A 26,709-nucleotide genomic window follows, 5' to 3' on the forward strand; every position below is an offset into this window, starting at 1 on the left:
CGGGAACGGGAGTTCTGGTCGTTATTATTATTATTTGTAAAGCATAGCAAGAGGAAGAATCGCATGAACCATACTTACCCCTTACATGTACCAGTGTAACACCAGATATACTATTTTTCAAATAATTTCTTTCATCTTATCTAGGTGGTTTCCTTACCTTTTTTCATGAGAGGGATCCTTCAAGGCAATGTTGAGAAAAGTAAAAGCATTTTCAATTTTATTCTCTTATTTCAAGCAGATGCTTTCGAACTCCCGATACTTCTGTAACTTCCGTTACAAGAGAAGCCGTTTGAAACGTATGCTTGAAATATTTCACGCCATCCCAAACATTTCACCTTGCGTACAACAAACTTTTCGGCGCACTGTGTTCGGTGCTTCAGTACTATAATAATTTACCCTTAATTTTGATATAAAATTCATGTCAAAATTTAATACACGAAAACAACCTGGAAAACAACGCTTATTTTGGGAAAATATCGCTTTCAAATCGCATAAAAAAACCTTAGCCAAGACACCTGTGTTGGGAAAAAGTTGTCAATCCCTGGACAGCTGTTACGAGACAAACAACCAATTATGAAACCAAGCAGCTTCCGTGTTTCTTTCCCGCGTTGAACCTGAAGTCCAATTGGTTGCTATGCAGGTTCTCATTTAATTTGGTAATCTTATAGCAAGAAAGACGGCTCGCAAGAGCGTCATTTAGTGTAAAAAGGCTAGTTTAAAGGTGAAATATCGTGAATCGGTGAATGTCAGTGTTTGACGAGAGGAAAAGGATTCAGTGAGATGAAAGGATAGAGCAATCTGAGCGTAATGCATTTTACGCTGTGCCCGTCGCTTTGCAGAAGGAACGCTATCGCTGCTATCACATATCAAAAAACATTGTCACAATTGTAAACAAACCGTTTGCCGTGCTGCAACAAAGTAAGTGAATCTTGATAATTGGAATGATACTTGACGCGCGTGAGGTGGGCAGATGCAATCGGGACCACTTCAGATAAAAGTGTACTGTTTGTGCAAGTAATTACACTAATCTACGGCGGCAGCCGATGTTGATAGACAATTGAGGCAGAGCATGAGGTGCCGCAAAAGAAAAAAACATCAAAGACACACACTTATCTTTCATATCACGGGTCGACGGTAGTATTGTGACGGGACAATACTCTCCACCAAGGATGTTTGGCCGCCGGTCGATCCCGGTAGGGAAGTGGCCGAATCAAAACAAAACCAAAATCCGCTTTGACAGCTCGAAAAACACGTGCTGTTCACGCGCGTTAACCCTTCGGTGCACAGCGATAGTAAGGTTTGAAATATTTCAAGCGCCAGGTCAGCGGCATACGTTAATGTGGTTGCATTGCGTGATAATTTACATATCAAAATGGAATATACATAAAAAAACAGTTTAATCAAGTTTCTTTCTTTTCGTTCATTCATGGCATTCATACCGCACGTATACAGGCACTGAATCGAAACCATTAGCACCTTGTCAGACAAAGATTTAGAATCAGTTCTTCCTTATTAACACACTCCACACACCGTAGCAAAAGAGAACGTGTAGCAGAACAATCGATACTAATTCATTCTCAGGTTCCTTTTTTCTTTTCCTCTCTTCTTATCTCTTATCAACGGATTCATCTGGCTTGCACACACGACCAGCAGCCGCGAGCTACCGAAGTGGCAAACGAACAATTTCACCACCGATAGTCGCTCGTAAACAGTTTGCGAAATTGAATGAACGGCAGTACTCGCGAGCTGGGCGGCGCTGTTAACAGCTTCAATTAGTGATTGTAGAATCTTCACCCACCGGCCAGCACTACACACAGCATCACATGCGAGAGATAGTATTATCTGGCCGCTGCAGCAACACTCCCCAACACCGACCCATCCAAGTGTTGTAGGTTCAGATGACACTGAGAGGAGAGGTTCGTCTGCCCTGAAGCCTGATAGGACATTCCCTTTCGAAGCTTGGCTACGATAAAGATGACGCTTGTAATATAATCAACTACGGATGCCACACAGTTGCTTCGCTACCACCGGTACCCTTCGTTAAGGCATGTCCGTTAGCAGCGTGAACAACAACAGCAGTCGTCAGCGAACCGTCGATCAGGCTAGGCTACGGGAGAGTTTCGCATGACGACGACGTTCCAGCGTTCCCTGCGACCATGTCAGATGAAACTGCCGAGGTAAGCGAAAGTCTATTTAGAGCTTCGGAGAGAGCCTATGCGTCGCTATTTTGTTAATCGTGGTGGTGTTTTCGTTCTTTAATTTTAGCCTGGGGACGGTGGACAGTGCCAGCCCAGCGCGCAGCATGATCGTCGAAATAGTAACGATAACGTAGCGACCCACCAGCCCGTGGAAAATGGTCGAGTGGAACGATGGTACGAGAAAATTTCCGTCGAACCATCGATGTTCCTGTACATGATGGCGTTCATGTTGACGTCCGTTGTCGAGCAGGCATTCTTTCTCTACAAAGCGTGTACGGTCGATCATGGATATTCGCACGAGATATGTCTCAACATCGAACAGTATCAGGACATCAAGAAGCAGGTGCAGGTCACAACGTCCACCTTCCACCAGTGGAACAACATCGCTATGTACGTGGTGCCCATCATACTGGCACTATTTCTCGGTGCTTGGTCGGACAGGCGAGGCCGCAAGCTACCACTAATTCTGGGCCTTATCGGTAAATTCATCTACTCGATCATGATCGTCGTAAACACGCGCATGCCTTCCTGGCCGGTGGAATACATCATCTACACGGCAACGATCCCAAGTGTACTGACCGGCGCTGACATCGCGATCTTTGCGTCCTGCTTTGCGTACATTTCGGACATTACGACGGTGGAAGAACGAACGCTGCGCATTACGATACTGGACGCTACTTACCTCAGCACGATGCCGATCGGCGTTGCCCTTGGTAATGTGATCTTTAACCATACGGGAAAATCGTACACGATCATGTTCGCGATCAACGCATCGCTGTTAGCCTGCTCCATCGTGTACTCAGTGCTGCGGCTTAAATCGCGCACCACCGAGCGCCAGTGTTCGATCCGGGAGTTGCCCTGGTACCGTATGCCGCTGGACTTTTTCGATCGGCAGCATGTGGTACGATCGGTGAAGACGTTCGTGCGCCACCGTACGATGCACCGTCGAACGTACATGTACCTGCTGATGGTGGCCATGTCCTTCTACACGTTCCAGCGCGACGAGAAGCCAAAGATGTATCTCTACACCCAGCTTCGGTTCAACTGGGACACGGATCTGTACAGCTACTTCAAAACGTATCAATCGGCGGCCTACGTCGTGATGATGTTTGTGGGCGTGCCGTTCTTTACGAAGGTGCTCGGACTCAGGGATACGCTTATCATCATGATTGGTGCGTTAGCGCATGCCAGTGCTCGGTTCGTGTACATCTTTGCCCAGGTCGGCTGGGTACTGTACATCGGTGCGACAATCTCGAGTGTTGGACCAGTTGTGGCGCCCGTCCTGCGGTCTATGATATCGAAAATGGTGCCTACAAACGAGCGAGGCATTATATTCTCCTTTCTGTCCGTGTTCGACAATGCGGTGCCGTTGTTCAGCGGTGTGCTTTATACGCAGGTTTACAACGCTTCCATCAACACCTATCCGCAGGCCATTTTTCTGCTCACGATGGGCACTCAGATGGTGGTTTTCTTCATTGCACTGTAAGTGATAGTGATTGTGGATTTAAAAAAAAAACACCCCCTTTTACCACGTTTCCGTTTTGTATTTACAGTGCAATACACATTTCCCTCCGCGGACGTACGATGGAAGATGGCATTCCAAAGGAAAAACCACCTGGAGCTGGGTTGATCGATGAAGCGAAAGGGCCAGCGATCGATGATGAAGCACCAGCTGTTTCTCAATCGTAGCGATGATAACGATTATCGTTCCCTTCTGCTCAGTGTCAGTGACGAGGACGACTGATTGCGGCTACATTGTCGACGATCGCGTGTGTGATAATGCGAAGCAAACGTTGTTAGAAAGTGAAGTGCGTCGGCAAGTAGTGTTTATCAACCTTCCTTTTTCCTTTACTAAACATTATACATTAGAAGTCCGTTACGGTGTTACGGTGGCTAAAAGAGTCCGTAAATAGAGTAGTTGTGCCAACACGTGCTGTGGTGTCTTTTTATAAGAAACTGAACGCTTTTTAATTAGAAATCCGTAACCGTGTCGTTAGAATGTATCCCCGGGATGCCGTCAGTATCGGTTAGCGTTGCCCTTGTCTGCAAAGCAGGACCGCAGCGATTCCTCTGCAACAAGGGTCGGTTTGTGCGGTGGCACTGCAACCTGTCCGAACAGCGTGATGCCCTTCTTCAGCAGCTCAATCGCTTCGTCAACGCGCTCGTCCTGTTTGGGGGGGGGGAGTACACAGAGAGACCGATTAGTAAAGAGTTCAGGTAGTTCACCCTGACAAAAGAAAAACCCCCGGGTATGTGGTTCATTGTGGTGCCACTGTTGTCATCCCGCTATGTACGGCTAAAGAATAGTAGAAGAAGCAATTGTGTTTGGTAAATGCAACCATCTTAGGTATATACCTCCAACTGATGAGACTGTAGATAAATAGATAAAAGAGGGATGTACATTAACTCGAGGTCACACATACACACACACAAACACAGACACATAGACACGTATGCACATGTACATTCTTCTTTACAGTAGGAAAGTGGGGAATGTGGGATTTGCTGCGTGGACCCTGCGACTAGGTCCAGCATTGAGGGGGAAAACATATAGTACAATTTGCCGTATTAGATGACAGACGTGGTGAGGTGGTGATGCTGAATCAGTTATCAGATTAGGTGACACGTTGCGTTCTCGCCCCTGGCCCACCCCTCACTTACCGCCATCATTTCCGCACCGGTAGTGCACAGTTGATCGCTGGCCTCGAGCATTTTCACGCTCGCCTCCAGGTTGATCTGCTTCTTGCACTTGTTGCACTTCACGTTCCGCTGCGACGGTTTGCTTGGGTAGGACAGTGCATTGCCACAGTCTGCGGTGGTGCACCGCAGCCTTGGCTTGTCCGGAAGCTTATCCATCTTTGGCCAATCCTCATTGCATGCACGGCAATCACACTTGAACCAGTAGCGCGAACGTAGATTCCTCTGACGCACCGGTTTCGGCTGGCGCAAGAAGTGTGGACCATAGTTTTCCGGCACTACAGCACCGGCCGGTATCGGACGGCTAGTGTGCAGTATCATGGAGGTGCCGAGGAACGAACGCGTTACACCCGGATAGCACTCGTGGTTAAACATCGATGCGCCACGATAGATGCCCACACCGATGTACTGCACCTTGGCCGTATCGAACCGATGCTCGCCGGTAATGCGCGTTTCGTACACCTCGTGTGCGTTGAACTGTAGCGATTGAAGGGCGGACAGCAGAACCGCACCAACCTGCAGCTCTAGCTCGGTCGGTTCCGGTGCTTCCGTTGTGCGACGTCCGAAGAATTCGGCTTTCTGCAGACAGCGCAGCAGGAAGGCGGTCATGAGCGTGCGCTTAAAGTGATCCTCCGGGTCACGGTGCTCCGTGTGGGCACAAAACGTGTCCCGCAGCATGTGACCCTCTTGGATCACTTTCTGCGGCGTACCAGCCTGCGTGACCATACGCAATGCTACGTGACAAAGGATAGACATACCGGAACCGATCATTAGATCGAGATACCGACACTCGAAGCGATGGTACGTGGCACAAGCCTTGTCCCGGCAGGCAATCGAGCAGAAGGCCACCCCGCAACAATCTGGACATGCGACCGGTGCTATCAATCTGTCAGGAAGGAAGATGAACATCAAAGAAAGAGTACTTCCAGACGATTTTCCATCTTCACTTTACCTCGAGAAGCAGGCAGTACAGTGCGTGCCAAAGTACTTCGGATGTAGACAGGCAGCATAGGCCGGCTCGGTAAGAATGACCTCGCCCGGACCGAGATCTGCTGCCGCAATGACGTAACGACCGCGTGGATCTTCCTTGCTACCGGCAAGCTTGATCTTCGTCGATGCACCAGCAATTTCGCTATTTTCCCCTGCACCGGCCAGCTTGGGCAGCGCCCGTTCCACTTCGACCGATGGCGTCTCCTGCTTAAGCACACGCAAATCCTCCATATCTTCCTTCAGACGCGTAAGCGCATAATCATTATGTCCTGACAGCTGGTGGAACAACTTGGCCGCCACCTCGGCACGACTGTTCTCACCCGAAACTGGGCAAGCGGAAAACAAACCACAAATTAGTCAGTAGATTGTGCGATCTTTGCGCTGGTAAAGGTTCACTTACGTGCGTAGCACTTGGCAACTCGTGCATAGTAGTCAGCGTTCTGCTTAACCGGCAGGCCACACTTCGAGGCTAGCTGAAGATCCTGCAAACCGCGCTTACCATCCAACATTCGAATGAACACTTCGGCCCGTGTCCACAGTGCGAGCGCTAGCGTCAGTCCCTTGTCAATGAAGCGATCCACACCTTGACCGGGAGCACGCATCACCGCCTGGCACGCCATAATGAGCGCCTGCTGCAGCTTGTTCTCGCCGAGCAGCTTCAACGCCTGCTCACGACGCTGCCAGGAAAACTTTGCATCCTTCGCGCGAAACACGGGCTCAACGTGCTCGAGCGTACCCTGCACCTCATAACAAACGACCGGATCTTCGTAGATGAGGCGCAACCGTTCCTGGTCGGTCGGCACCTTCTGGTACACTTCCGTCAACCAGCGAGCACTTTTGCCGGTAAAGTTCTCGGCCACCGAATGGTAAAACTCGTTGAAGAAGCCTTCCTTCTGCGACTGCAGCGTTTTCTCGTTGCACAGCGACGTAAACAGAGGATCGTTATCGATCGAGGTCATCTTGCGGGCTGGCTGGCTGACCGGAACTGGCGAATGGAAACGCTGAAAAAACACCTACCACCGTGAGACGACTTGGAACTAGAATGAAGTGAAAGGAGCGCGCGTAGTGTTGTAAGCACGAGTGCACTAAATTTAGAATGCATCTCCCGGCATGCTGTCGGCGCTCCATTTTCAAACCGTCAAAAAGTAAGGAGAGCGCGCAGGCGCATTAGTAGCAGGCATGTCAAATGTTTCTTGCTCGATAAAGCGATTGCGCACAGTTTTGTTTACAAGCGCACGTTCGGCTCAATGATTTCTTTCGGGAAGAAAATGAGTCGTCAGTCGCCCGGTTACCATTGTCCATGTACATTTGTAACGTGTAGCTGTTGTATTTCGTTTTTGCGTCAACCGATCGCGCGGTTATCTCGGTGTGTCTGTGGGATGAGTGGTTTGCTTATCTATCATCGAATTAAATTCCATCCAGATATTGTTTAACATCATCTTTGGTTTGCCCTTAAATATCAATACAATTCTATTCGTTTCGTTTTTGTATATAGAGTTTGTCGTTTATGCCCTCCCCCCCTTCCAACATCGTTCTCCCTTTTCCGCTAGCGTTATATGTATATTAATATTGATAATGATCTCACTATGCCGTCACTGTCTCGGTGAGTATGTCGAACTTCTTCTGCACGTCAGCCCTTGAGCGTGTGTCCCGCACTGGGAGCGAGGACTCATCGCGCTTTACCAACAGTTTAGGCGGTGTAAAGCGATCCTCTATGATTAGTGGCAATTTGGTTGGTTTTGGCCTTCCTTGGTCGATGAAAATGTGCACACACACACGTACATACATACATACATACAAACACACGTACAGGATTATTTTGTCTATGTGAAAAATCAATTCAAGAGATCGGTTCCATTCGGGTTGGTCTTGTTTTGCGGAGGGGAAAATACAATTCGGAACAACGGTTCAACTAATTCACGGGTGCGTACGTGGATAACATGTCTTCCAAAAATATATCCATCTTTCCTTTCCATCCTGGCCTATGCACGCACCTCTGGCGCCTAGCTATTGTAACTATACGTTTCGTTTTTCTGATCGCTTTTTTTGTGTCGGCTTTTGCTAGAGCTTTCCGCTTTTGCGTTTGGTCAAGACAGGCTTAATTGACTACTCTAAGAGATGTCCGTTCCGGCTACACATTCGATGCACATTCATCCGGTCAAATCTACTCACACACTCACACAAAACTATGCTCTACCTTGTTGCGTGACTTTTCTGTGCGTGTGATGAAAGTGGAATGGAACTAAAGCTTTTCGGGCCATAAAACGTTTGATTGTTCGTATGTCTTTCTTTGCAGCACGTGAACGAACACTAGCTGCGTAATACTGATGGTAACGATTCGATTGTGTTACTTGCTGCACAGGCAGAAGCATAAGCCTTTGGACTGGATGCCAGTTTGCCTCAAACGATAAATCGCGTAAATTTAAGTCCGTGAAAGTTCATGATCAGTGCAGTGGCCAAACCTAAGGTATGTCCTTACTGGGATCTAGGAACATTGACTAACATACAAGCAAACCATTGCTCTATCTTTCCAACAGAATAGCGTTGATATGTTCTGTTCAAATGCTTCAACAACATTGTGCCAATGTGCTCAAGGGATGTAGAAGTACTGAAACTTTGCATAACACTCAAATAACTTCCGTTTTTGGTACTGTGCCGGCGAGGCACGCTACGACACCTTAGTTGCTTTGCTCCTTTGCCAACCCCGGCATCAGGTAGGTGATCATCGTACCCTTACCCTTCACGTTGACCGTTCCACGGCAGGTTAGATTGTAGCCCTTGTCCTTCACGATCTGGTACACATCTTCCGTGACCTGTATGTGGTCCATCAGCCCCGTTGAGTCCATGCGCGATGCGACATTAACCGCATTGCCCCAGATGTCGTACTGTGGCTTCCGGGTGCCAATTACACCCGCCACTACCGGTCCGATGTTGATACCTGGTAAATATTTTAACGATTAATCAATCGCTTTCGCTCGCCTAGTTTACTCGCTTACCGATACGCATCCGGAAGTTGTTGAAGGAATGTTCGTTGACGTCCGTAATCTTCTGGAACAGTTCTAGCGCATAGTCCATCATGGCGATCACGTGCTGGAAATCGTTCTTGTCACAGCTGTTTGCGGTCAGCCCGGATGCCGCCATGTACGTCGAGCCGGTCGTTTTGATCTTCTCCACGTAACGGAACTGTTCCAGCCCGAGCAGCTCGTCAAAGTCGACAATGATTTCGTTCAGCAGCCGCAAACACTCGACGCCTTCGTTGTTGCCTTCCAGCTCGATGTAGAACTCGGAAAAGTTTGGTATCGAGGCGAACATTACGCACACCGTGTCGCATTGTTCATGATAGATTTCCTATAAAAGAACAAAACACAAATATATTTCAAGTGTTTGCAGTTATCACCAGCTACGGTTGCGCTTTTCGCCCTTACCTCGATATTCTTCTCACGCATCAGAAAGTGATCCGCCACATGGACCGGTAGGATGTTGGCTAGCAGTTTGCGGTTGTACGCCTGCAGATGTTCCATGTCTTCCTTCTCTTCCGTCGCCTGCAGCTTCCAGATAAAGTCGAGCCGGCGCGTGATTTCCGTTTGCTGGCTGTGCATGATCTGACCGGTCACGAACACGACCAGGAACGCTACGTCTATCAGAAATCTTTCCGTCGTTAGAAACCTGGAAAGGATGTGCGAAAAGGATGAGGATGAAAAAAAAACTTAGATCTTTTGAAGTTATTTGAAATAATTAGCTGAACTGCGTAAGATTTCTATTGCTTAAAAAATCCCGCACTGGTTCTGAAATTCTCCGTGCGTTTACTAGCGCCACCTACTGGGGAGTAGCGGCGAACTTTTAAAAGATTTTCTAACCGGTAGTATTGGATCAATGATGGCAATAAATATTATTCACTGAACAAAACCCAACGTAAACCACAATGATTTGTGCTGAATTTATCACAAATTTTGGGAAATATTCACAAAAAAACCTAAAAGCAAGGCATGACATAAATTTAAAAAAACTGCTCTTTGCATCCAACGAGTAGCAGCTCACTACTTTTTGTTTTATGAAGTTAGTAATTATTTTGAGCCATTAGATTTCATTCCCAGATTCGTTCTAGACATAACCTCAAAGTGTATTTAAATTAACATCAGTTCAAAATTGGTTCTCTTTTATTTTACTTTACGGAAAAAAGGTTAATTAAATATTGTCCCGATGAGTTCAGACAGGCATATTTACGTGAAGTTCGCTCAGCCAATGCAAGTAAGCGACGTAGTTAATTGAGCCGTAATCCGACTAATGGGTGTATAACGATGACTCTATTGTTGCATCCTCGCACCCTCGTGTATTTCAATCCAGTTTCGTGCCAGATTCGCGAGTTCGCGTACGTGCACCGAATTGAAAATGGTCCGCCAAGACACACCACAACCTGCAGACTGTGTACGGTTGGGTAAATTAGCTTTCCGGCTTGTTTGTGGTTTTGTTGTGGTGTAGTCAAACTGCCGCGGTGTAATTAGTAACTGATGAGCGTATTTTCCACCATACCCTACCATAAGTGAAGGGAGGCTTGTTGAACGGTGTTGAAGGGCGTTTCATGATCGGGTTTTAATGTAAGCTGGGCTAGTACATAATCCTTTGTTAGAACAGCAAAAGGGACAAATTTTGGGTTGAATGTTATACACTGGTACTGGTAAAACTTTGCCACAATGTGATTGATAGGATTGATTAATAAAAGAAAATCCAGAAAAAAGCATGGTTCCTAGGAAAACCCGATGTAAAGAACACAACCGCATTGAATATTAAGTCTTAGCCGGTAAAAAATCCATAATCGATCTAAGGGCAAAATCAGAAGAGATTTTTTTTTCTACACGCCTTCACCATCAACACAAACCATAAAACTCCCTGTACACACAAAAAGAAAAGTTATTGCGCTTAAATCTTTGCCAAGCAACAGACAAAATTAATGAATCACTTCCGATGCCGGTCCGGAATATTGGCACGGAGAGGAGAAAACTTTTCTCCAAGGGTGATTAACAAGCTAAAAGGTGAATTTTTTAAAGTCATTTTCCCCGTTCCGCTGTTCACTAATCGAATCGCAACCCGCTTGCTTCACCCGCTCGATTGCCGACTAATGCCGATGGTGGTAGAATTGATGGTCATCCAAGTGGAAGCAATGGTTGTTATATCCACATTATTAAGTTGATCGGGAAGTTTTTAATCCTCAGCGTGCGGCGCAAAGTGTAAGCAAAAGGTGCAGGAAGTATTCGAGCAGCGAAGGACTTGGTGAGACATTGCTGCGAGGTACAAACTGGCCTGCTGCTTTAAAAAAAAAAAAATACTCCATCGCTTCCGCACCCCGATTATGTGGCGAGGCGATGAAGGGCAAAGTTTATCGAAATGCTAACATCGTCTTCGATCGAGTTGGAGCGAAAGGACTTACGAACGATTGGAAGGTTGTAAAGTTAAGGGGCAGCAGAATGGGAGAGGATAATCTTTGCGGCACCTTCGGGCGACAGGAGTTTTATTTGTAATTATGATTTAATTTTAATCCTGGCTGATCGATGCCAGCTGTCGTTTTGTATGTAAGTTACGCAGGAAGCTGGAATTCTTTTGCATTTATATCCGTGCTAAAAGTGGGGAGATCATACTCACTCACTTGTTAATAGTTCTTCGCTGTAAACAGTAAAGTTTTCCCATGGATATTCAAGCAATTCATATTGGAGCTATTCAAACACGATTGAAAAGCTCCCAGGCACCTTACATTTCCCAGAATATCTCAGAAATACATTTCATTTTTTAAGACATTATGTTACCGACTACCAGAGAACTGTTCGCCCAATTACTCAAATGAGGGTTTTCCCTAGTGTCTAGCTCATTGCAAGAATTCAGTGGAAATGTTAACACTGTACAAACCACACTTTTCGCAATAATATTTCATGCTAAGGCAACCCTATCCACTCAGCTCACACGTTTTGCCAAATGCTCGGGCAGCACACCCAGCCATAACTGTGACACAATATATTATGCGCTTTAAATTAATAATGTGTCCAATCAATACGTTCCGGCGAACTTATTCAACCAGTTACTTATTCAACTGAACACATTCAATTTCCGGTTCTCCGAACCGTACCGAAATTGCAATTCGATTTGTGGCAACCCACAGTCAACGCATTACCATACTTCCGGGCGCTCACGTACCTAAGGGGTTGGGGCAAATAATGGATGGTGAAACTTACCAGGGTTCACAGTGACGTTCGAAGATGAGTGCCAGCACGACGATGGACGCAACGTACAGCACGAGTATGACAATAAGCAGCAAAATTTTGAATAGAATTTTAATAAACTGATGTACCGCACAGGTCAGTAAGGCAAGCAAGGTAAGCAATAGCAGAATCTGTAAATTGGAAGGGCAAACGTGGTGAGTAGAGCGGATTGAAACCTCGCGAGGGGTTTTGTGGTGTACGTATCGATACTCACATTAATAATTTTTGACTCCTTACAACTACTAGGCCGAACGAGCGGATACTCGTCGTAAAGCGAAAGATAGAAAATTAAAGTCTGCGAAGGGGAAAGAAACGATCGAGATGGATAAGAGTTCGGCGTAAGGAATGTGTCTGAAGTTCCTCAGCGACTTACCAGTTTGTAGTAAGATAAACATATCACAGTAATGACGACGCAGAGCGATATCACTTGAGCTATTTCACGGTGGCCGTGAATTTTTTGTGACAATGCACGAAAGAATGTAGACACCTTCTGCAAATTGGAAGCGAGTAAAAGCGGTTACAACGTTTCCTCATTTAATCGAAATGTTACTTTTTTTTTACCATGTCTTCCCGTGTAAACACCGGAACGCAGGATACTAAGAGGGTAAGGGATAGAACTCCATACACCCAATAGCTGTAATGATCGCTGTTGAATGGAAATTGTATATTTAGCAATGGCATCAATACACCAAGCACAATCGTAATATAAACACTTACATTGGAAAGACTAACACCTGTATGGACATGATGCCCAGGAAGATGATGATGCTGCAGTAGAAATAAACGTTCAACATCGGATCCGGCTCCAGGCAGTACTTTCGCTCGATATCATCCTTAATGAACGTCAGGTGGAACCGCTTGCAGTGATCGAGCCGCAACCGATCTATGCTGCGCGCATCGATCGCTTTGATCAGATACTCGTTCACCTCTTCCTCGGTGCTTTTCGGTTCCGTTTTGTCATTAAAGCCCATCTTCGACCAGTGGCCCATCATGCGCAGCTCCTTCGAAATGTTGCCATTCACAGACGACGACTGTTTCGACATTGTGTGCTGTAAAATGTTCCTCGGTTAGAGTCGTTCCAAACCAAAAAAGTGCTTCACAGAACTTACCGGTCGATACGATGCATCCTTCGGCACGATCAGATACGTCTGGATCTGATGATCCTTCAGATAGCTGTTCCGATCCGCTCCACGACCTTCCTCCACATCGTAATGATCGCCAAGACAGCGGAGCGTCTCCTTCGTGATGTGTACCCGTCCGGGTACGCCACCACTCTCCATGTAGTTTGCCAGCGTTACATCGTTAGACCACACATCAAACTGCCACTTGCGGAGTCCCAGAACACCGCAATGCACTCGGCCCGTGTGGATTCCAACACGCATGTTCACATTTACTGCCATAACTTCACGCACGAGGGCGATCGCGTCGATCATGTCCAGTCCCATCTCAACAGCACACAGTGCATGATCTGGACGAGCTTCGGGCAATCCCGACACGCAGTAGTAACAATCGCCGAGCAGCTTAATGCGCAAACAGTGATGCTCCTGTGCCAGTCGATCGAACCGAGCAAACAATTCGTTCAACAGCCGTACCAACTCTTCCGCCGTACACTGATCGCTTAGGCTGGTGAAACCACAGATGTCCGCAAACAGGATGCTAACGTTCTCGTGCCGCTGGATGTAGATTTTGTGGAACTGAGCTTCCCGCGGTTGTCCCGCGATGTCGTTCTTCATCTCCATTGCGACGTGCCGGGGAAGCACGGACAGTAGCAGCTGTTCTTGCTTCTGATTCTCGCGCTGGATCTTGAGCCGTGCCTCGACACACTGGCGCGTTTCCATGAAAGCTTTGCGCTGGGATTTTTCTTTTGGCCAGTGAAGCAGGATGCCGGTCGCATTGGTGCAGGCCAGTGTGATCAGATCACAGTATAACTGTGGAGGAGAAGCGGTTTGTAGATCGGACGTAGGATGTAGGGGGAATACTTGTGACTTACCACATCCATATCGTCCGACTCGTTCATGTAGAACATCAGCACGATGTGTGAGATGGACAGCAGGCTTCCACCAACAACGGCCTCGCGTAGTCGTATCGGTAGCATCGTGTAGATGATGTAGATGGCAATCACTGTACAACCGCCGGACGAGGTGAATTTTCTGCATTTATAAAAACAACCAGCGTGAGTAAAGCTGTGCCTTATGTAGTCAAGCCAAGCAACATCAAGCCAGCTTTTTAAAAAACACTCACTTGGCCGAGGTGGTAAAGCTGAAGCACACGTCCAGCACGAGCAGCGTCACCATAATGACGTACGACACCTGGAACAGGTAGATCTCGTTGATGCGCTGCTTGTACAGACACATCAGCAGCAGCGCGTACACGGTGGCACACACGCCCAGCACAATGATCTGGGTCATGTTGTCCTTCAGCAGCGTAAAGTAGTCGCGATTGCACAGCGGAATTTCGCCATCCTCCGAGTAATCGCTGCTGACGTTGGCCGGCATCACCTGAGGCGTCGTGAACGTACTAGTGCCCAGCGAGCCGTACGATCCGCTTCCGGTGTCCGGCTCGCGTGCAGTCTCGGTGGTGGTATACTTCCGCCCTTTATCCTTGTCGTCTTTGTCCCTATTGTGCAGCGTGCTGTCAGCTGCACTTTCTGCGACAAAGCTGTCATCGTGCTTGCTGGACTCCACATTATTTCTAAGGTTTAAAAGGAGAGAAAGATGGAGGGAAACTTGAGAGAGGGAGAGAGAAAAAGTAGAAGGCACGTGTGGTGTACTGTTGTGATCTGGCGAAGCGAACAGTGCAGAAGCGATGAATAGAATTAGAGTGACGGTGGTTGATGCGTTGTCTAGCAGACCGCAGCAGAACGACACATTCTCCCTGGATAACAATGCGTGGATGGTGGTTTCGGCATACCCTTTTCCAGGTACGCAGCATTTTTTTACGGTCCCTTCAATTATGTCATTCGCGTAATGCCGTGCATTGGGATAGTTTGTTGAAGCGTACAGCACGTCTAGAGCAAAAATGTGTACAATCATACTCTACCGACGATGCCGTACCAGAACCATCGCGCAGGAATAGAGAGAACCAAAATAAACAAAAAAGGACTCGCTTATTATGTCCCATTACATTCACCAGTATCCCGTAACATTCGGAGAAGGTTCGGTTTTTTGTGAAATAATGGATGAGACCAAGCTCCAAAAAAGACCAAGCTTCCATACTTGCATGCTTACCGGACCGGAGAAGAAGGTGTGTAATCACAACGATAACGGTTGAAGCCTTTCGCGCTAATAAAGCAAAATGAACTGCTCGAAACATGAGAAAGATGTCTCGCACCGCTTTTTAACGATTATTACCACTGACCCTGGTAGTGTGCATCCTTTGCATGCCGCAACAGCAACCAAGGTGGACACTCGTAAAAAACCCCTTCTTGCGATCAATTAGCCCTCATTCGAATGGCGAGGCATCAACCGGAGAAGATGTGTCACATTATTTCGCGAAACCGACCTAAATGAAGGACATTATCCGATTGCTAAGGAGCGACGGTACCACTTAAGGACACTCTACATTTTCCACCCGAGCACGAAGCAACATGTTGTTCCTCGTTGGAGGCAACGGCTCACCATTTATCATGATTAATTACGACAATTTTGGTCATAATTTTGTACACTCTCCCACTCTCTTTGGCCTACACGGTTGTTGTAGATGGCTAGTGGGCTCGCCTGATTGTGGACGACGCAAGAAATCGTGGATTTTTGGCGGCATTCGCAACCACCACAGAGACGCTAGCTAAACCGCGCTAATTAAGATGAACCCGGTAGCAGCAGAAGCAGCTGCTACATTTGGTCTGTGGCTGGCAGTGTGGCCGGGAGAGTTAATCCCCGCGGGTCGGTGCGCTTAGGCAACCGGTAATCGGTATTTATTGTCAACCGTCAGTTTTGCTCGACCGAGTTCAAAGAGTCCCTCGCCGTGTTTAGTTTTAATGGTGTAAAGGGAAAGCTTTAAATTTGGGTATGGAAATAAGCAACCCGGTGGAAAGTTTTATCTGCTCCTCTAGTCTAATGCGTCGGGCCTGTGGGTGAATGAGGATAAGAATGAGGAGGTGCCAGCAAAGGTCCAATTACTGCCACATCAAGTATATTTAAGTTCATTTAGCAAATTTGAAGTATTTCATGATCGTGGAAAATGTGCTCGGAGTATTTTGTGTCGCGGAATGCTGGTGAGCTTGGATTGCATAAAGTTTGCTTTTCGTTTTTCGAACGCCTTGCAATACGGATAAATCTTGTAACGAGAATTGATGATACTCTTCACGGACATTCTATTAAGCGAAGTAATTTTTTTTTTGAAAATAAAAATCGGTCTTGTAGAATCGTTAACTGAGGCACTAAATTATGTCTGAGCAATGTAGGGTGCTATGCGTAATTATAAGAGTAGATATTTTTTATTGGAGCTTTTTTTTTAGGGAATGTATTTAAAAAGCTTGCTTTTATATAGTACGTTTTTCAAATATTTAGATTCTAAAGTAATTTTTTTCTTGGAAATACTTTTATGTAAAGTTTGTTTAAGATACTTTATAAATAATCTCTCAAAATAAATCCCTTTCAAACATATATAATTCATAAGTGACCACACATTTGGTAGATGAGTAACACCAAATTAACTTCGATGTCAATGGAATTGTTCGCAATATAATTACCATCATTCCGTGGAATAATATTGCTCCCGGTAATTGTGTTAATTTTTATATGAAATTCCTGTTTTCTTCTTCTTATAAAAATAATAGTTTTATTGTTCATCTCTTCATATTTTTTGTAACAGTCTTTAAAAATCTACCGTTCATATAACTATGTTCCGCACTGTAGGAAGACATTGATTTTTTTTAAATTTATATTTCCGTTTCGATTATAATATTTTGTGATCCGCTTTTAGAAAAGATTTGAAAATTTACCAATATTCTGTTTTCGCCTTTGTTGTGAATTGTATTAACCATCTTTAAAAGATTGTCTTCGCACTACGCAGCTTAATCTCCTTAAAGCCGTACTATTTATCACCCTGCCAGATTAATCCGACTTTCGTGCTGTTTTGATCAACAAATTCTACCGTTTCTCTGTGCACCAAAGCCAGAGTTCAAAGCCTTATTTTCAACTTGGAGGATTTGGTGACCATCGGTCGAACCAGTCAACAAAGCACTGATTATCTGGCCCGCCAACCGCCAACTGTCGATTGTGGTGTGTATGGTCAGCCGCACGGCCCGGTGCTGATGAAAGGAAAAGATGCCGAGCTGTGCACCAAATGTCGATATTTTTTCTCACGGGGTTTATTCAATTGTTAATGGGAAATTGATGGTCTTCCCGTTAACCGCACATAAACCCACACACACACATACACACACACACACACACACACACACACACACACACACCAAGCAGCTTTTGTGTGGGAAGATTTAAAGTTGTGGAAAACAGGATCTGCTACTAAAGTTCTTAGTACAATTGCCACAAAAAAGAAGGACGGGAGCCAAGAAAAGCTTCATGCCTTTCATTTATCTCCTTGCTGGCTGTTTTTCAAATCATCGGTACAATCTTATTTTCACATTAAAGCCAATCATGAGCTTTTTACCCTGCCGCTGTTGCTTCGGTAGCCTGAAATCTTTTCAAATGATCCTTTCCGAAAGCGAAAACAAATGAAAAGGATGTTGTTGTTATTTTCGTCTGAAAGCAAACGTGAGCTTTCCTTCATTTATCTCGTTTGTAAAAGCGAATGACGACGTCCTTTTTCTACACGTGCTTGGCCGCTAGGGGAGGGGAAAACGGATCCTTGGAGCTCTGCTTATGATGGCGCATGGCGCAAGGCGGTAAGTCAATTCATGTTTCGTCGAAATTATGCTGGTAGTAGCAGCAGCAGTGCCAGCAGCAGCAGCAGTCGTAGCCGTAACAGCCATGACTAGAACCGACTCCCCACTCTGTCACTCTGATTTTGGCAAAAGGGAAAATTCAATTTGCACATCAGTTTAGGGCAATTGATTTCTAAGCTCATCATTGAGTGAATGGAAGTGGATTTATGTTATAATAATCGGTATAGAATTGCTCCCTTTTGTGGCGTGTGTTTATGGAAAAAAGGGGTCGACAACCGCAGTGAAAGAGATACGATTCCAAGCTACTTGGTGCCATTTTAATAAGCTAGAGATATGAACTTCAAAGTATGAGAAGGTGAACTCTACCATTTTGCATAAACTATCCGGCAACATTTTCCACCCTTCTTCCATTATCATTATCCACTTCACTCTGTGGCGTCAACCTCGGAGGGAAGCTCTGCCCAAATCACGCTGGCTTTATTCTAAATAATTTGATTTATGTGAAGATATTTACCCCAATCTTAGCTTTATCGTCCTTTTTTCCAGCTCAGTGGCTTACTCACCTATGATTTGCATGTCCCCGAGTCCAGCGTCTTGCCCTTACGGTACCAACAGCAACAGGTACCACGACGACAGTCTCACCAGTTTCAGCATCCGAACGTCTTCGTCGCCTTCGCACCGGTTCATCCCTGCCGGTCCATTCGTCAACCAATTCGTTGAAGCTTCTCGCATCCGTACCACCCGGATCGTCCTTTTCGTTGCCATGGAACCCGCTCACACCTTCCGCCACCGGTGGGTCGTTGCGTTCTCGTTCGTTCGGTTGGACCGTTTCGCTCCGTTCGCTTTCGTCGGTCCGATCCGGTGGCAGCACCTCCTCGGATCTGTTTCTTTCGAGCGGATCTTCGTAGGTACCGTTTCCGAATGCAATCGCCGCCAACGTGGTACCGTTGAGGGGATCTGTGAAATGGGGCAAATGGTGGCATAAATCGATTGAAGCAAGTTGTTCGGTATTGAAAATGGACCGAAGAGGCCAGGCATCTAGTCACGGTGGGTCTGTACGGTTCAGCGCACGATTTGGGCGTTCGGAGAAGATTAGCTAAACGGAAGTTAATGCAGGGCATTATTATTGTGCTATCATCTGCTGGAAAACTGATACGTTTCGGGGAGGGTGGAAATGGGCGGGTCGATTTCTCTGATAGACGCGAAAGTTGTTGTGGAAATGTTTTGTGCAGGTTGAGAAAAAAAATCTAGAATTGTGCGTCAAGCGATGGGAAAATAATATTATTCAATGCTTCTCAGTAAAGCCAACTGAAGCCATTGGGAAAAGGCATTTCATTTACATTTGGAGCAACGCAACCTAGGAATTAGTTTGAAATGTGAAATTAAAATTATAAATCTGATTGCATACTTTCATTTCCCTCATGCTCCCCGATTTCCCAAAACTGCCAGCAAACAAGCAGACACAGAATTATGAAGCAGTTTGAACGTACTGACAGCTAAATTAATGTACCGTACTCAATCCATACGAGTGATAAACCATATTTCACCATCGAACAACTTTGTGCAGTCACGAAAGCGAAGCAAATCGCACCCTGCTGTGCGGAATTGAACGAGCTTTGCGGTTGTTTATGTAATACCCCTGATTATTATTATGCTGGTGTTGAATTTTTTTTAATCGCAATGCAAAATTTCTCGGCCGATTCGACGCTATCTACCTCCCCCTGGAAAGCCCTGGTTGGAAATGGAGAGATAATATCCTACCCCACAAACCACGTCAGCAAACTGCCATAATGTACGTCCGAGTGGTTGCGTTTTTTTTTTGCACACCGTTAATCCTGCCTCCATTAATGTGTCACGCTGTGTAAGACTCACTCGGCCACTGAGCTGTCCGGCCGGTACGTCATACTCGGATCGCATCGCTGTACTTAGCGTTATGAATTATGTTGACTGTGCGGTTGTGTGCTCCAGCACGGCGAGGAAAATGCTTTTCCAATCGGATCGGAACGGCAGTCCGTTAGAGCATGTTCTGGGAGAAAGGCTTAAGGCCACACAGCGTGTGTGTGTGTGTGTGCCTTGGCGTGGGATCCACCTTCAATGGGTAGGGAATAGACAAATACTCGAAACTAGAACACACAATCTCCCCGAACGCTGCTACCCATGTGTGATAAATCCGATCCCACATTGGCACTTGTACGCTATTGTGGTAGCAACCCATTGCCGGGCAGCTTCCCGCCCCAAAAACCCGAGCCCTCGCAATCGTTATCCTTACCTTGACCGACGTGTACACCGTCCAGCGGTGTAGACTCGTAGCAGCTTTCCAGCGACTGTTGCAGGATGAACGTAAACACTAGATGTATTAGCGCTAAGATAAATATTAATCCTAACAGAAGCCACACGATGTGTACCGCATTGCTTTGATTCATGCGAAGAAAGTACCGCTGGTATAGCATTTCCACCTAAGGACGAGCAAAGAGAAAGAAAAAAACAAACACAGAGAGAGAGAGAGAGAGAGAGAGAGAGAGAGAGAGATACCGTTAGTAGGAGGAAAACATCACGAGCAAAATCTCATTAGCTGTCGCCATTACGGGAAAAGCGAACGAACATCAACGACCTGGGGAAAACACGGGCCACAAGATGTAGTTGTGAAGCTGGACGTGGCAAGTTGTTATTAGTGACGTTGGGATCGGGGCACGGGTTGTTTCGGACCCTGGCCGGTGGTGTTGTGATGTGTGCGATTCTGTTCCGACTAATGGTGACGACAGATTACTGCCGGTAAACTTCCTCCGCTGGGGCGCGTTGTGTCGATAGAAACATGCATGCCGCACCGAGACCTTGAGGACATCCCGGGAGGGATGCGACACTGATGGTAAAAGCTGAGCGGCGAATTGATTGTGTTGATTATTACAAGCTCTGCAGCTTGATCACTTAAGGAAGTGATTGAACATTGATTGCAGCCAGGTCTGGAGGGACCTGTTGGCGATTGGCTGGAGAATAATGTCCATCGGGCGCAAATATTTATGATTGAAAGGTGCTAAAGAATTTATGTCACATGGGTTACAATCAACGTGAGAAAAACTTACTTAAATTCCCTCTTGAATATTTTGTTTTGAGCTGTCTTTAAAATTAAATTAATTTAAGCTAAATTTAAGCAGCTTCAAATTGGAATGCTTTGTTCTTTACGCGTCTTACTATAATTGCATTACGCTTCTCACCTGTAAACTTGATTATCAAATAAATTTCATTACATAATGACTTTGAACTGGACAACCATTTCTGGCCATCCATTATTTCCCGGAACTCTCGGGGGAGCCCCACCAGCTAGCATAAAAAGTTACAGAATTCTTGGAATCGTTCTTAGCACGGTACGGCTTGAAGCCATATCCGGTAGGGGATGTGATTTAAGCTCTTTAATGTTTACTGCCAGCGTCTGGGTGCCCTGACGTCATTAGGACTGTTGTGTAATGAAGCGGTGATAGTAAAAACATTACTGACACGGAAGCGGTAATTAATTTTCCAGCTGCAAGTTCATTGTCTTTTAGTTCTATGGAAATTGAACGTTGACAGTGTCTGTTTGACTCACCTGCTGCTGGAGTGTTGGCTTTCCGAAGCGTATTGCTAGCAAAACACTGTCACTTATCAAGCATCTACTTTGTCAACCAAGCTGAATTCCCCTTACTCAAAATAAAATTTCACTGCTATTTCAGTACACAGACAGTGCTAGTGTATTACAGTGGAAATTGAACAATACTTCGGTGAGTTTTCTCCCCCAAATCATCCCACATCCGTTTAAAAAAAATGTTTGGACCTCACGCTACAAGGCACGGTCCTTTGTGAGAGTTTCAACTGCTTTTTGAGTGGTAAATGAAGATAATCGCTATTGTTATTAGCGCTCATTTGTCGGGTAGCAAGTGGCTCACGTCACAGCCGCCTGTCATCTCGTCCATTACACAAAACATGTCTGTGTGTTTCAGTGATGTCTTAACCTACACCCACCGTGCGAAAAGCGGCGAGTTTTGGAAAATGGAAGGCGGGCAAGAATGCAACAACATAATTGAATGGTATTAAGTTCCATTTTCTGCTTGATGGAAAATATTTGACGCTTCAGATTGGTACCGCGCGTCACGGGAGAAAGACTGTTTGAAGTCTTTATCACCATGGGGAGTGATGTTTTATGGTGAGACGGACGGTGAGATTTAGCTTGCAGCGTGGTTTGCTTATCGTGGCAAGAATGGACCAACTTTGCGAAGAATGTAGCCGCTACTGATAAGCTGTATGCCGCTTTTTTGGTGTGATTATTAATTTAATTTAGGTTTATTTTACCTATTGTAATAACAATATTACAGGAACAAAATAATTACACTTCAAAGCTTTGAGTTCTGTTTAATTAAACCAGCGTAGCATAATGCAGAAAGTTCTTCAGTAGACCAATTCATTAATCGCTCCGGTCACTGGCTAAGATTGCTTTTCGAGGTCAGCTCAGCTTATTCTGAAAGCCTTGCGTAAGCTTATGCAGCTGCAACAACCTAGCCCCCGAGACGCAAAGACTCATTGTGCTAGAATCTTCAAAACTCATTCATGGTGAGAAGGGTACACGCAGCCGGTGCCAAGGTTTGCAGATTTGGATAAATTTACCTTTTTGCAAACAACTGAAAGTACTTTCGATGCTTTCTTAGCTAATTCCCCTCTGATTGTGAGTTACCTTTAATCCACGCTCCCTCCACAAGATTAAAACACGGTGCGAAACTTCCCACCGGAACCGTGAAAAACTTTCGCCCGGATAAAGTTTTGGCCACCAACAAACAGGTTGGGTTGTGTGATTCTGTTGCGTCCAGCCTAGCCTCGTTGCCCACTCGTCAGCCTTGTTTACCCACTTTTGAAAGTTGCACAAAATGAACATTTGAAGTGGGTTAAAAAGCACTTTAAAATAAGTGTATAATTGATTATATTTAATTCCTAAAAAGATGAAAGATTGTATTCAGACTTGTCTAGGAGGACAACCAAGTGCAGCTAATAATTTTATGATTTTCTCAAAAAATGGTACAAGCTTTCATCAAATGTTCACTGAAAAGGGTTGTTTATAGCATTATTAAACCAATAGGTTGAAAAGGCGACCGAGAAGCCACTCAGCATCGTTTTACGAATTTTCTCGAAAAATTTCAAGAAAAAGCGTCTTGGCCGTTGACCCGTTCGGTATTGTTTAATTGTAAATTTTTGCAGCAATAAAAGGGAAAAGCACAACCAATCAAAACTCTTGAAAAAGGCCTCTTTTATGGAAAATGGAAAATGCCGCACCCAGAAGCGTAATGTATTAAAAATGGATGAAACGGTAACAAAAACAAAAAGTGAACCCCAAAATGCCAGACTTTGGCTTGTTGCTGGTTCGGGCGGACCATCAGACTTACCGGTCAATTTGATGAAATATTTTAAAATACATCACCCGGATGATAGTGGTGCCGAGTGCGCTGTGATGGGCCAAACAAAAATGTGAACAAACAATATTTACTTTTCATCCCACTGACTACTCTCTACACGATAAAGTTAACCTTCTCGGACACTCGGACCGAACCCATTTGCAGCAGAGGTGCGTGTGGGTAGAACAAAACAATATATCGCTTGTTTTTTGTTCGTTTGCTGGGAAACGATTTCCATTCTTTTACCATTCACAACCCGGGCACGGAACACGAACGCATTACAGCTATTTTAACACAGCCCACAATTGTGGAATGTTGTAGGGCTACCACCCTCTTGCTGTCGGACTTGTTGCTCTTTTGCGATGCGGACAGTTTCGCCAAATTTGCTATCCCGTCACAAATTGGGTCAACCGATTTGCCTACTAGCCGCTATACCTTTGGCTGGGGTTTTCTGTCCCGGTAGGCTGCGCAGCAAACACCCTTCCGGGAATTCGATGGCTCGCCCGGGTTGGAACCGGTCCCCATTTTGTCAATAATTTATTACAACGGAACAGTGATTTTGAGTGCTCCCGACATCGGTCAGAAATGGTTTTGAGCGAGGGAGTTTAAAGCATAACTTTGAAGGCATGCGCAATATTTTTCGGAAACATTTGGCATGGGTCCAACAGGCGAAAGGGATGCCTCTGGAGCTGGGTTTGGAAATTGGTTGGTAGAGTTTTTGGTCGTTTTGAAATGGTAAACTTTAGTCTCAGCCTTTTATAAAATAATAATTACTAAAAATTGATTGATCTACTCATATTCCTACTTATCGTAACTATCTCCATGATTAATGGATGTATAGATAGAGACGGATTAGATTTTATCAATTCCCTATCAATCGTCTCATTAGTCAATAAAGCATAACGCACCCGTTCCAAAGGAATGCCATTGCATCGATCAATATATGAATGGTTGCAGATGCGTGTGCATTCCACCTATCACAGTGTCCAAGGTCATGGGCCACCCAATGCCATCCAACGCCGAGCAGTTCCAAGTAGCAACAGGCAATTTCATTAACCAAAGGGCATGCCGAAAACGCAAAGAATGAGATTGGGTCGATTTTCACAGATTGAAGCATGGCTTGCCTGTTTACTTAAGCATGCCCGGACGACCGTTAATGAACCGCCGGGAATGATGATTACGTTGGCCACGGTATGAAACGTGCCTCCGTGTTTCGATGGGGTCGTCATTACATCCGCGAAGTCCTTCCACTCCCGACACTCTTGCAAATGACCTTTTAAACAACGGCAGCGGGTATTTGCTGCGATTGTCGCATCGTACTAGACGAAGGAAATTCGCCGTAATTATTTCCCACCTCCCAGCTCTTCGTGCTGGTCGAGTGCGAACGATGGAGGCGCCTGGTAAGTTTCAGCTCTACTGACACTAATTGTGCGTAGAGTAGCTAGTGCGGATAATTGAAGGAAATAGGTGCAACTGGACGACAATAAGTCTGAGAAAATGGTGATTTTTGAACACGTTTTATAATTTGATGCTTTTTTTTAATTTTTGCTTTGCTCTAAGCCACCATTTTATTTTTCTTAATAGGTTAAGGGAAGCAAGAGTTGATCTTGTGATTGTGATTTTGTTGTCAGTCAATAAGAATAAACAGCAATACGGCCAGGCCGTTCTTTATGAATAAAAAAAATAAGAATAAATACAAACTAAATTGTTGTACCTTTGATTGCTCGAAACCTCACCCAAAATCAATCACATCGGCTATAATCGGTGATATATTTTCGACGGAAAATTTATTTTTTCTTCGAACTCCGAAGATGAATCGACCTTTGCTGGCGTATCTTCGCCAAAGCACAGCTTATTATATTATCCACTCGAAGCACCGGTCCAGCATCCGGTACATGAGTGAGAAAACAAGCAAGCACACCCCAAGCCAAGTGCTGCAATCCGGGCTGCAAAGAACCGACCGACCGACCGACCGGACCTGACAACCATTACAAATACACCCAATTTTATGATGTGACAAAGAGGATAACGACGTCATACAAGAAACAAACGATGGGTGGGCCAACGAATTCTTCCACGGAACAAAAAACCGAGCGCCAACGAGAAAACATTAAGATGTACAGATCCGTAAGGTCCACTACGAGCCCTACCCTTCCACCATTTCCGGTTCTGTCCGTCCGTCCGTCCAGCTTCCCGCCCAGACCAGCGGTCCCAAGTTTGCCGATTTTCCCAGCAATCACTTGGGCGCAAAAATAACGAGCATCAATTTACTTTCTACACTGCACGAAACTCAAAACGTGGCCGAAACCTGGACAAACACTGGTGTGTGTGTGTGTTCTTGCTGTGCGTAGTTCTTCTTGTGTTTTCCCGTCGCTATGTGCTATTTTTTGTTGTCGTTCTGTTTCTTACAGCACGGGCAAGGGTCTTCTGCTGGTGCATGACAGAAATTCTGCACCCAAGGGACATTTTTGGGAACACCGGTACGCAAACTTGCACGGCACAAGGTTTACCGCGGTGGAGGACCCCGTGTAAGGCACGAGAACTAACAAAACGGAAAATGATAAAAATAAGTCTTCGCCCGGAATGTGTTGAGCAACAGGACGCGCGTTCGTTCTTTTTTAAGTTGAAGGTTGTACGCTGGGCGTAGACAAAAAAATTGCAAGTAGAGGGCGGCCAGAGCAGAACAAACGAGACAGCCGCAAAAAAGGTAGGCAAAGATATCCAATGGTAGATGCTCCTGTTGCGCGTCTTTTCGTTTCACCATTTTTTGCTGCCTCCCCATCTCGGCCGGGGGTTTTATTGTCGTTACTTTCACTTTTTTCGGCAACCGTTTGGCATTGCGATATGTACGGGTATGTTGGCGTGTGTGTGTGAGTGTGGATGTCGTTTTTATCATGTGGTTTTAGCTGATACCATCCAATTTACATCTCGGGATGGAAAAACGAGACATTAGGGGCAAATAAAAATGTACAAAATATTGTTCTGGAAAGGAAATTCTAGTGAAAAGCGGCAAGATTACATTGCTTTATCGTCCTTCAACCATTTACACAGAGAGATGTGGTATTTCATGGTTTTTTAAAGTATAAAAACAAATGTTTTTGTTTGAGGGTTTTCAACGAGAATTTAAACCTGTAGGCATCATTCGTTTTTTTTTTTCGCGAGAAGGATAAATAATTTATTTCGGTTTTTGTTATTACACTGACGCATGATTTGTTGAAATTATCTGGTGATTTGTATGTTTTAAGTAAATTTGTACTTTAAGTCTCACCAGTGATAGCAGCTCCTTTAGAAGCGTAACGCATACCACATTTCCCTGC

The 26,709-nt window shown here is 45.4% G+C and overlaps 3 protein-coding genes across 9 annotated transcripts in view; 1 reads left to right on the forward strand and 2 right to left on the reverse strand.

Annotated features, from left to right (window-relative positions):
* The first annotated feature begins 560 nt into the window (after positions 1-560).
* Positions 561-4,154, forward strand: LOC118505861 (proton-coupled folate transporter). Of its 4 annotated transcripts, none has more exons than XM_036042244.1 (4): positions 561-918; positions 1,582-2,177; positions 2,266-3,680; positions 3,752-4,154. In XM_036042244.1, exons 2-4 carry the CDS (start codon positions 2,157-2,159, stop codon positions 3,885-3,887), a joined length of 1,572 nt encoding a protein of 523 aa, XP_035898137.1. In that variant the 5' UTR covers positions 561-918; positions 1,582-2,156; the 3' UTR covers positions 3,888-4,154. The 4 variants fall into 4 exon arrangements, with proteins under 4 accessions (XP_035898137.1, XP_035898139.1, XP_035898138.1 ...); XM_036042246.1 differs by having other exon boundaries at positions 563-656; XM_036042245.1 differs by having other exon boundaries at positions 567-918; positions 1,654-2,177.
* On the reverse strand, positions 4,045-7,045 carry LOC118505860 (SET and MYND domain-containing protein 4). Of its 2 annotated transcripts, XM_036042242.1 has the most exons (5): positions 6,286-7,045; positions 5,848-6,211; positions 4,860-5,781; positions 4,554-4,568; positions 4,045-4,365 (listed from the first exon to the last, which is right to left on the reverse strand). In XM_036042242.1, exons 1-5 carry the CDS (start codon positions 6,842-6,844, stop codon positions 4,216-4,218), a joined length of 2,010 nt encoding a protein of 669 aa, XP_035898135.1. In that variant the 5' UTR covers positions 6,845-7,045; the 3' UTR covers positions 4,045-4,215. The 2 variants fall into 2 exon arrangements, with proteins under 2 accessions (XP_035898135.1, XP_035898136.1); XM_036042243.1 differs by lacking the exon at positions 4,554-4,568.
* A 128-nt stretch (positions 7,046-7,173) lies between these two features.
* Positions 7,174-26,709, reverse strand: part of LOC118505859 (adenylate cyclase type 6) — a 73,329-nt gene continuing 53,793 nt past the window's right edge. For all 3 annotated transcript variants that reach the window (XM_036042240.1, XM_036042241.1, XM_036042239.1), the window contains 13 exons: positions 20,251-20,437; positions 18,545-18,938; positions 14,375-14,824; positions 14,124-14,283; positions 13,243-14,061; positions 12,851-13,182; positions 12,695-12,779; positions 12,507-12,623; positions 12,348-12,428; positions 12,107-12,264; positions 9,311-9,551; positions 8,882-9,233; positions 7,174-8,823 (listed from right to left, as the gene is read on the reverse strand). In XM_036042240.1, coding sequence (XP_035898133.1) covers positions 8,564-8,823; positions 8,882-9,233; positions 9,311-9,551; positions 12,107-12,264; positions 12,348-12,428; positions 12,507-12,623; positions 12,695-12,779; positions 12,851-13,182; positions 13,243-14,061; positions 14,124-14,283; positions 14,375-14,824; positions 18,545-18,938; positions 20,251-20,437 — 3,636 coding nt within the window. In that variant the 3' untranslated portion in view covers positions 7,174-8,563. The remainder of the gene's footprint in view (positions 8,824-8,881; positions 9,234-9,310; positions 9,552-12,106; positions 12,265-12,347; positions 12,429-12,506; positions 12,624-12,694; positions 12,780-12,850; positions 13,183-13,242; positions 14,062-14,123; positions 14,284-14,374; positions 14,825-18,544; positions 18,939-20,250; positions 20,438-26,709) is intronic.

Source organism: Anopheles stephensi, chromosome 2, assembly GCF_013141755.1.
Source record: "Anopheles stephensi strain Indian chromosome 2, UCI_ANSTEP_V1.0, whole genome shotgun sequence".
Taxonomy (NCBI): domain Eukaryota; kingdom Metazoa; phylum Arthropoda; class Insecta; order Diptera; family Culicidae; genus Anopheles; species Anopheles stephensi.

Coding starts and splice junctions, on each gene's coding strand:
- LOC118505860 (XM_036042242.1), bottom strand. CDS start 6,844: ATGACCTCGATCGATAACGATCCTCTGTTTACGTCGCTGTGCAACGAG. Junction 6,212..6,285: donor AGTTGCCAAGTGCTACGCAC/GTAAGTGAACCT, acceptor CCGCTTGCCCAG/TTTCGGGTGAGAACAGTCGT. Junction 5,782..5,847: donor TGTACTGCCTGCTTCTCGAG/GTAAAGTGAAGA, acceptor CCTTCCTGACAG/ATTGATAGCACCGGTCGCAT.
- LOC118505861 (XM_036042244.1), top strand. CDS start 2,157: ATGTCAGATGAAACTGCCGAG. Junction 2,178..2,265: donor TGTCAGATGAAACTGCCGAG/GTAAGCGAAAGT, acceptor CTTTAATTTTAG/CCTGGGGACGGTGGACAGTG. Junction 3,681..3,751: donor GTGGTTTTCTTCATTGCACT/GTAAGTGATAGT, acceptor TTGTATTTACAG/TGCAATACACATTTCCCTCC.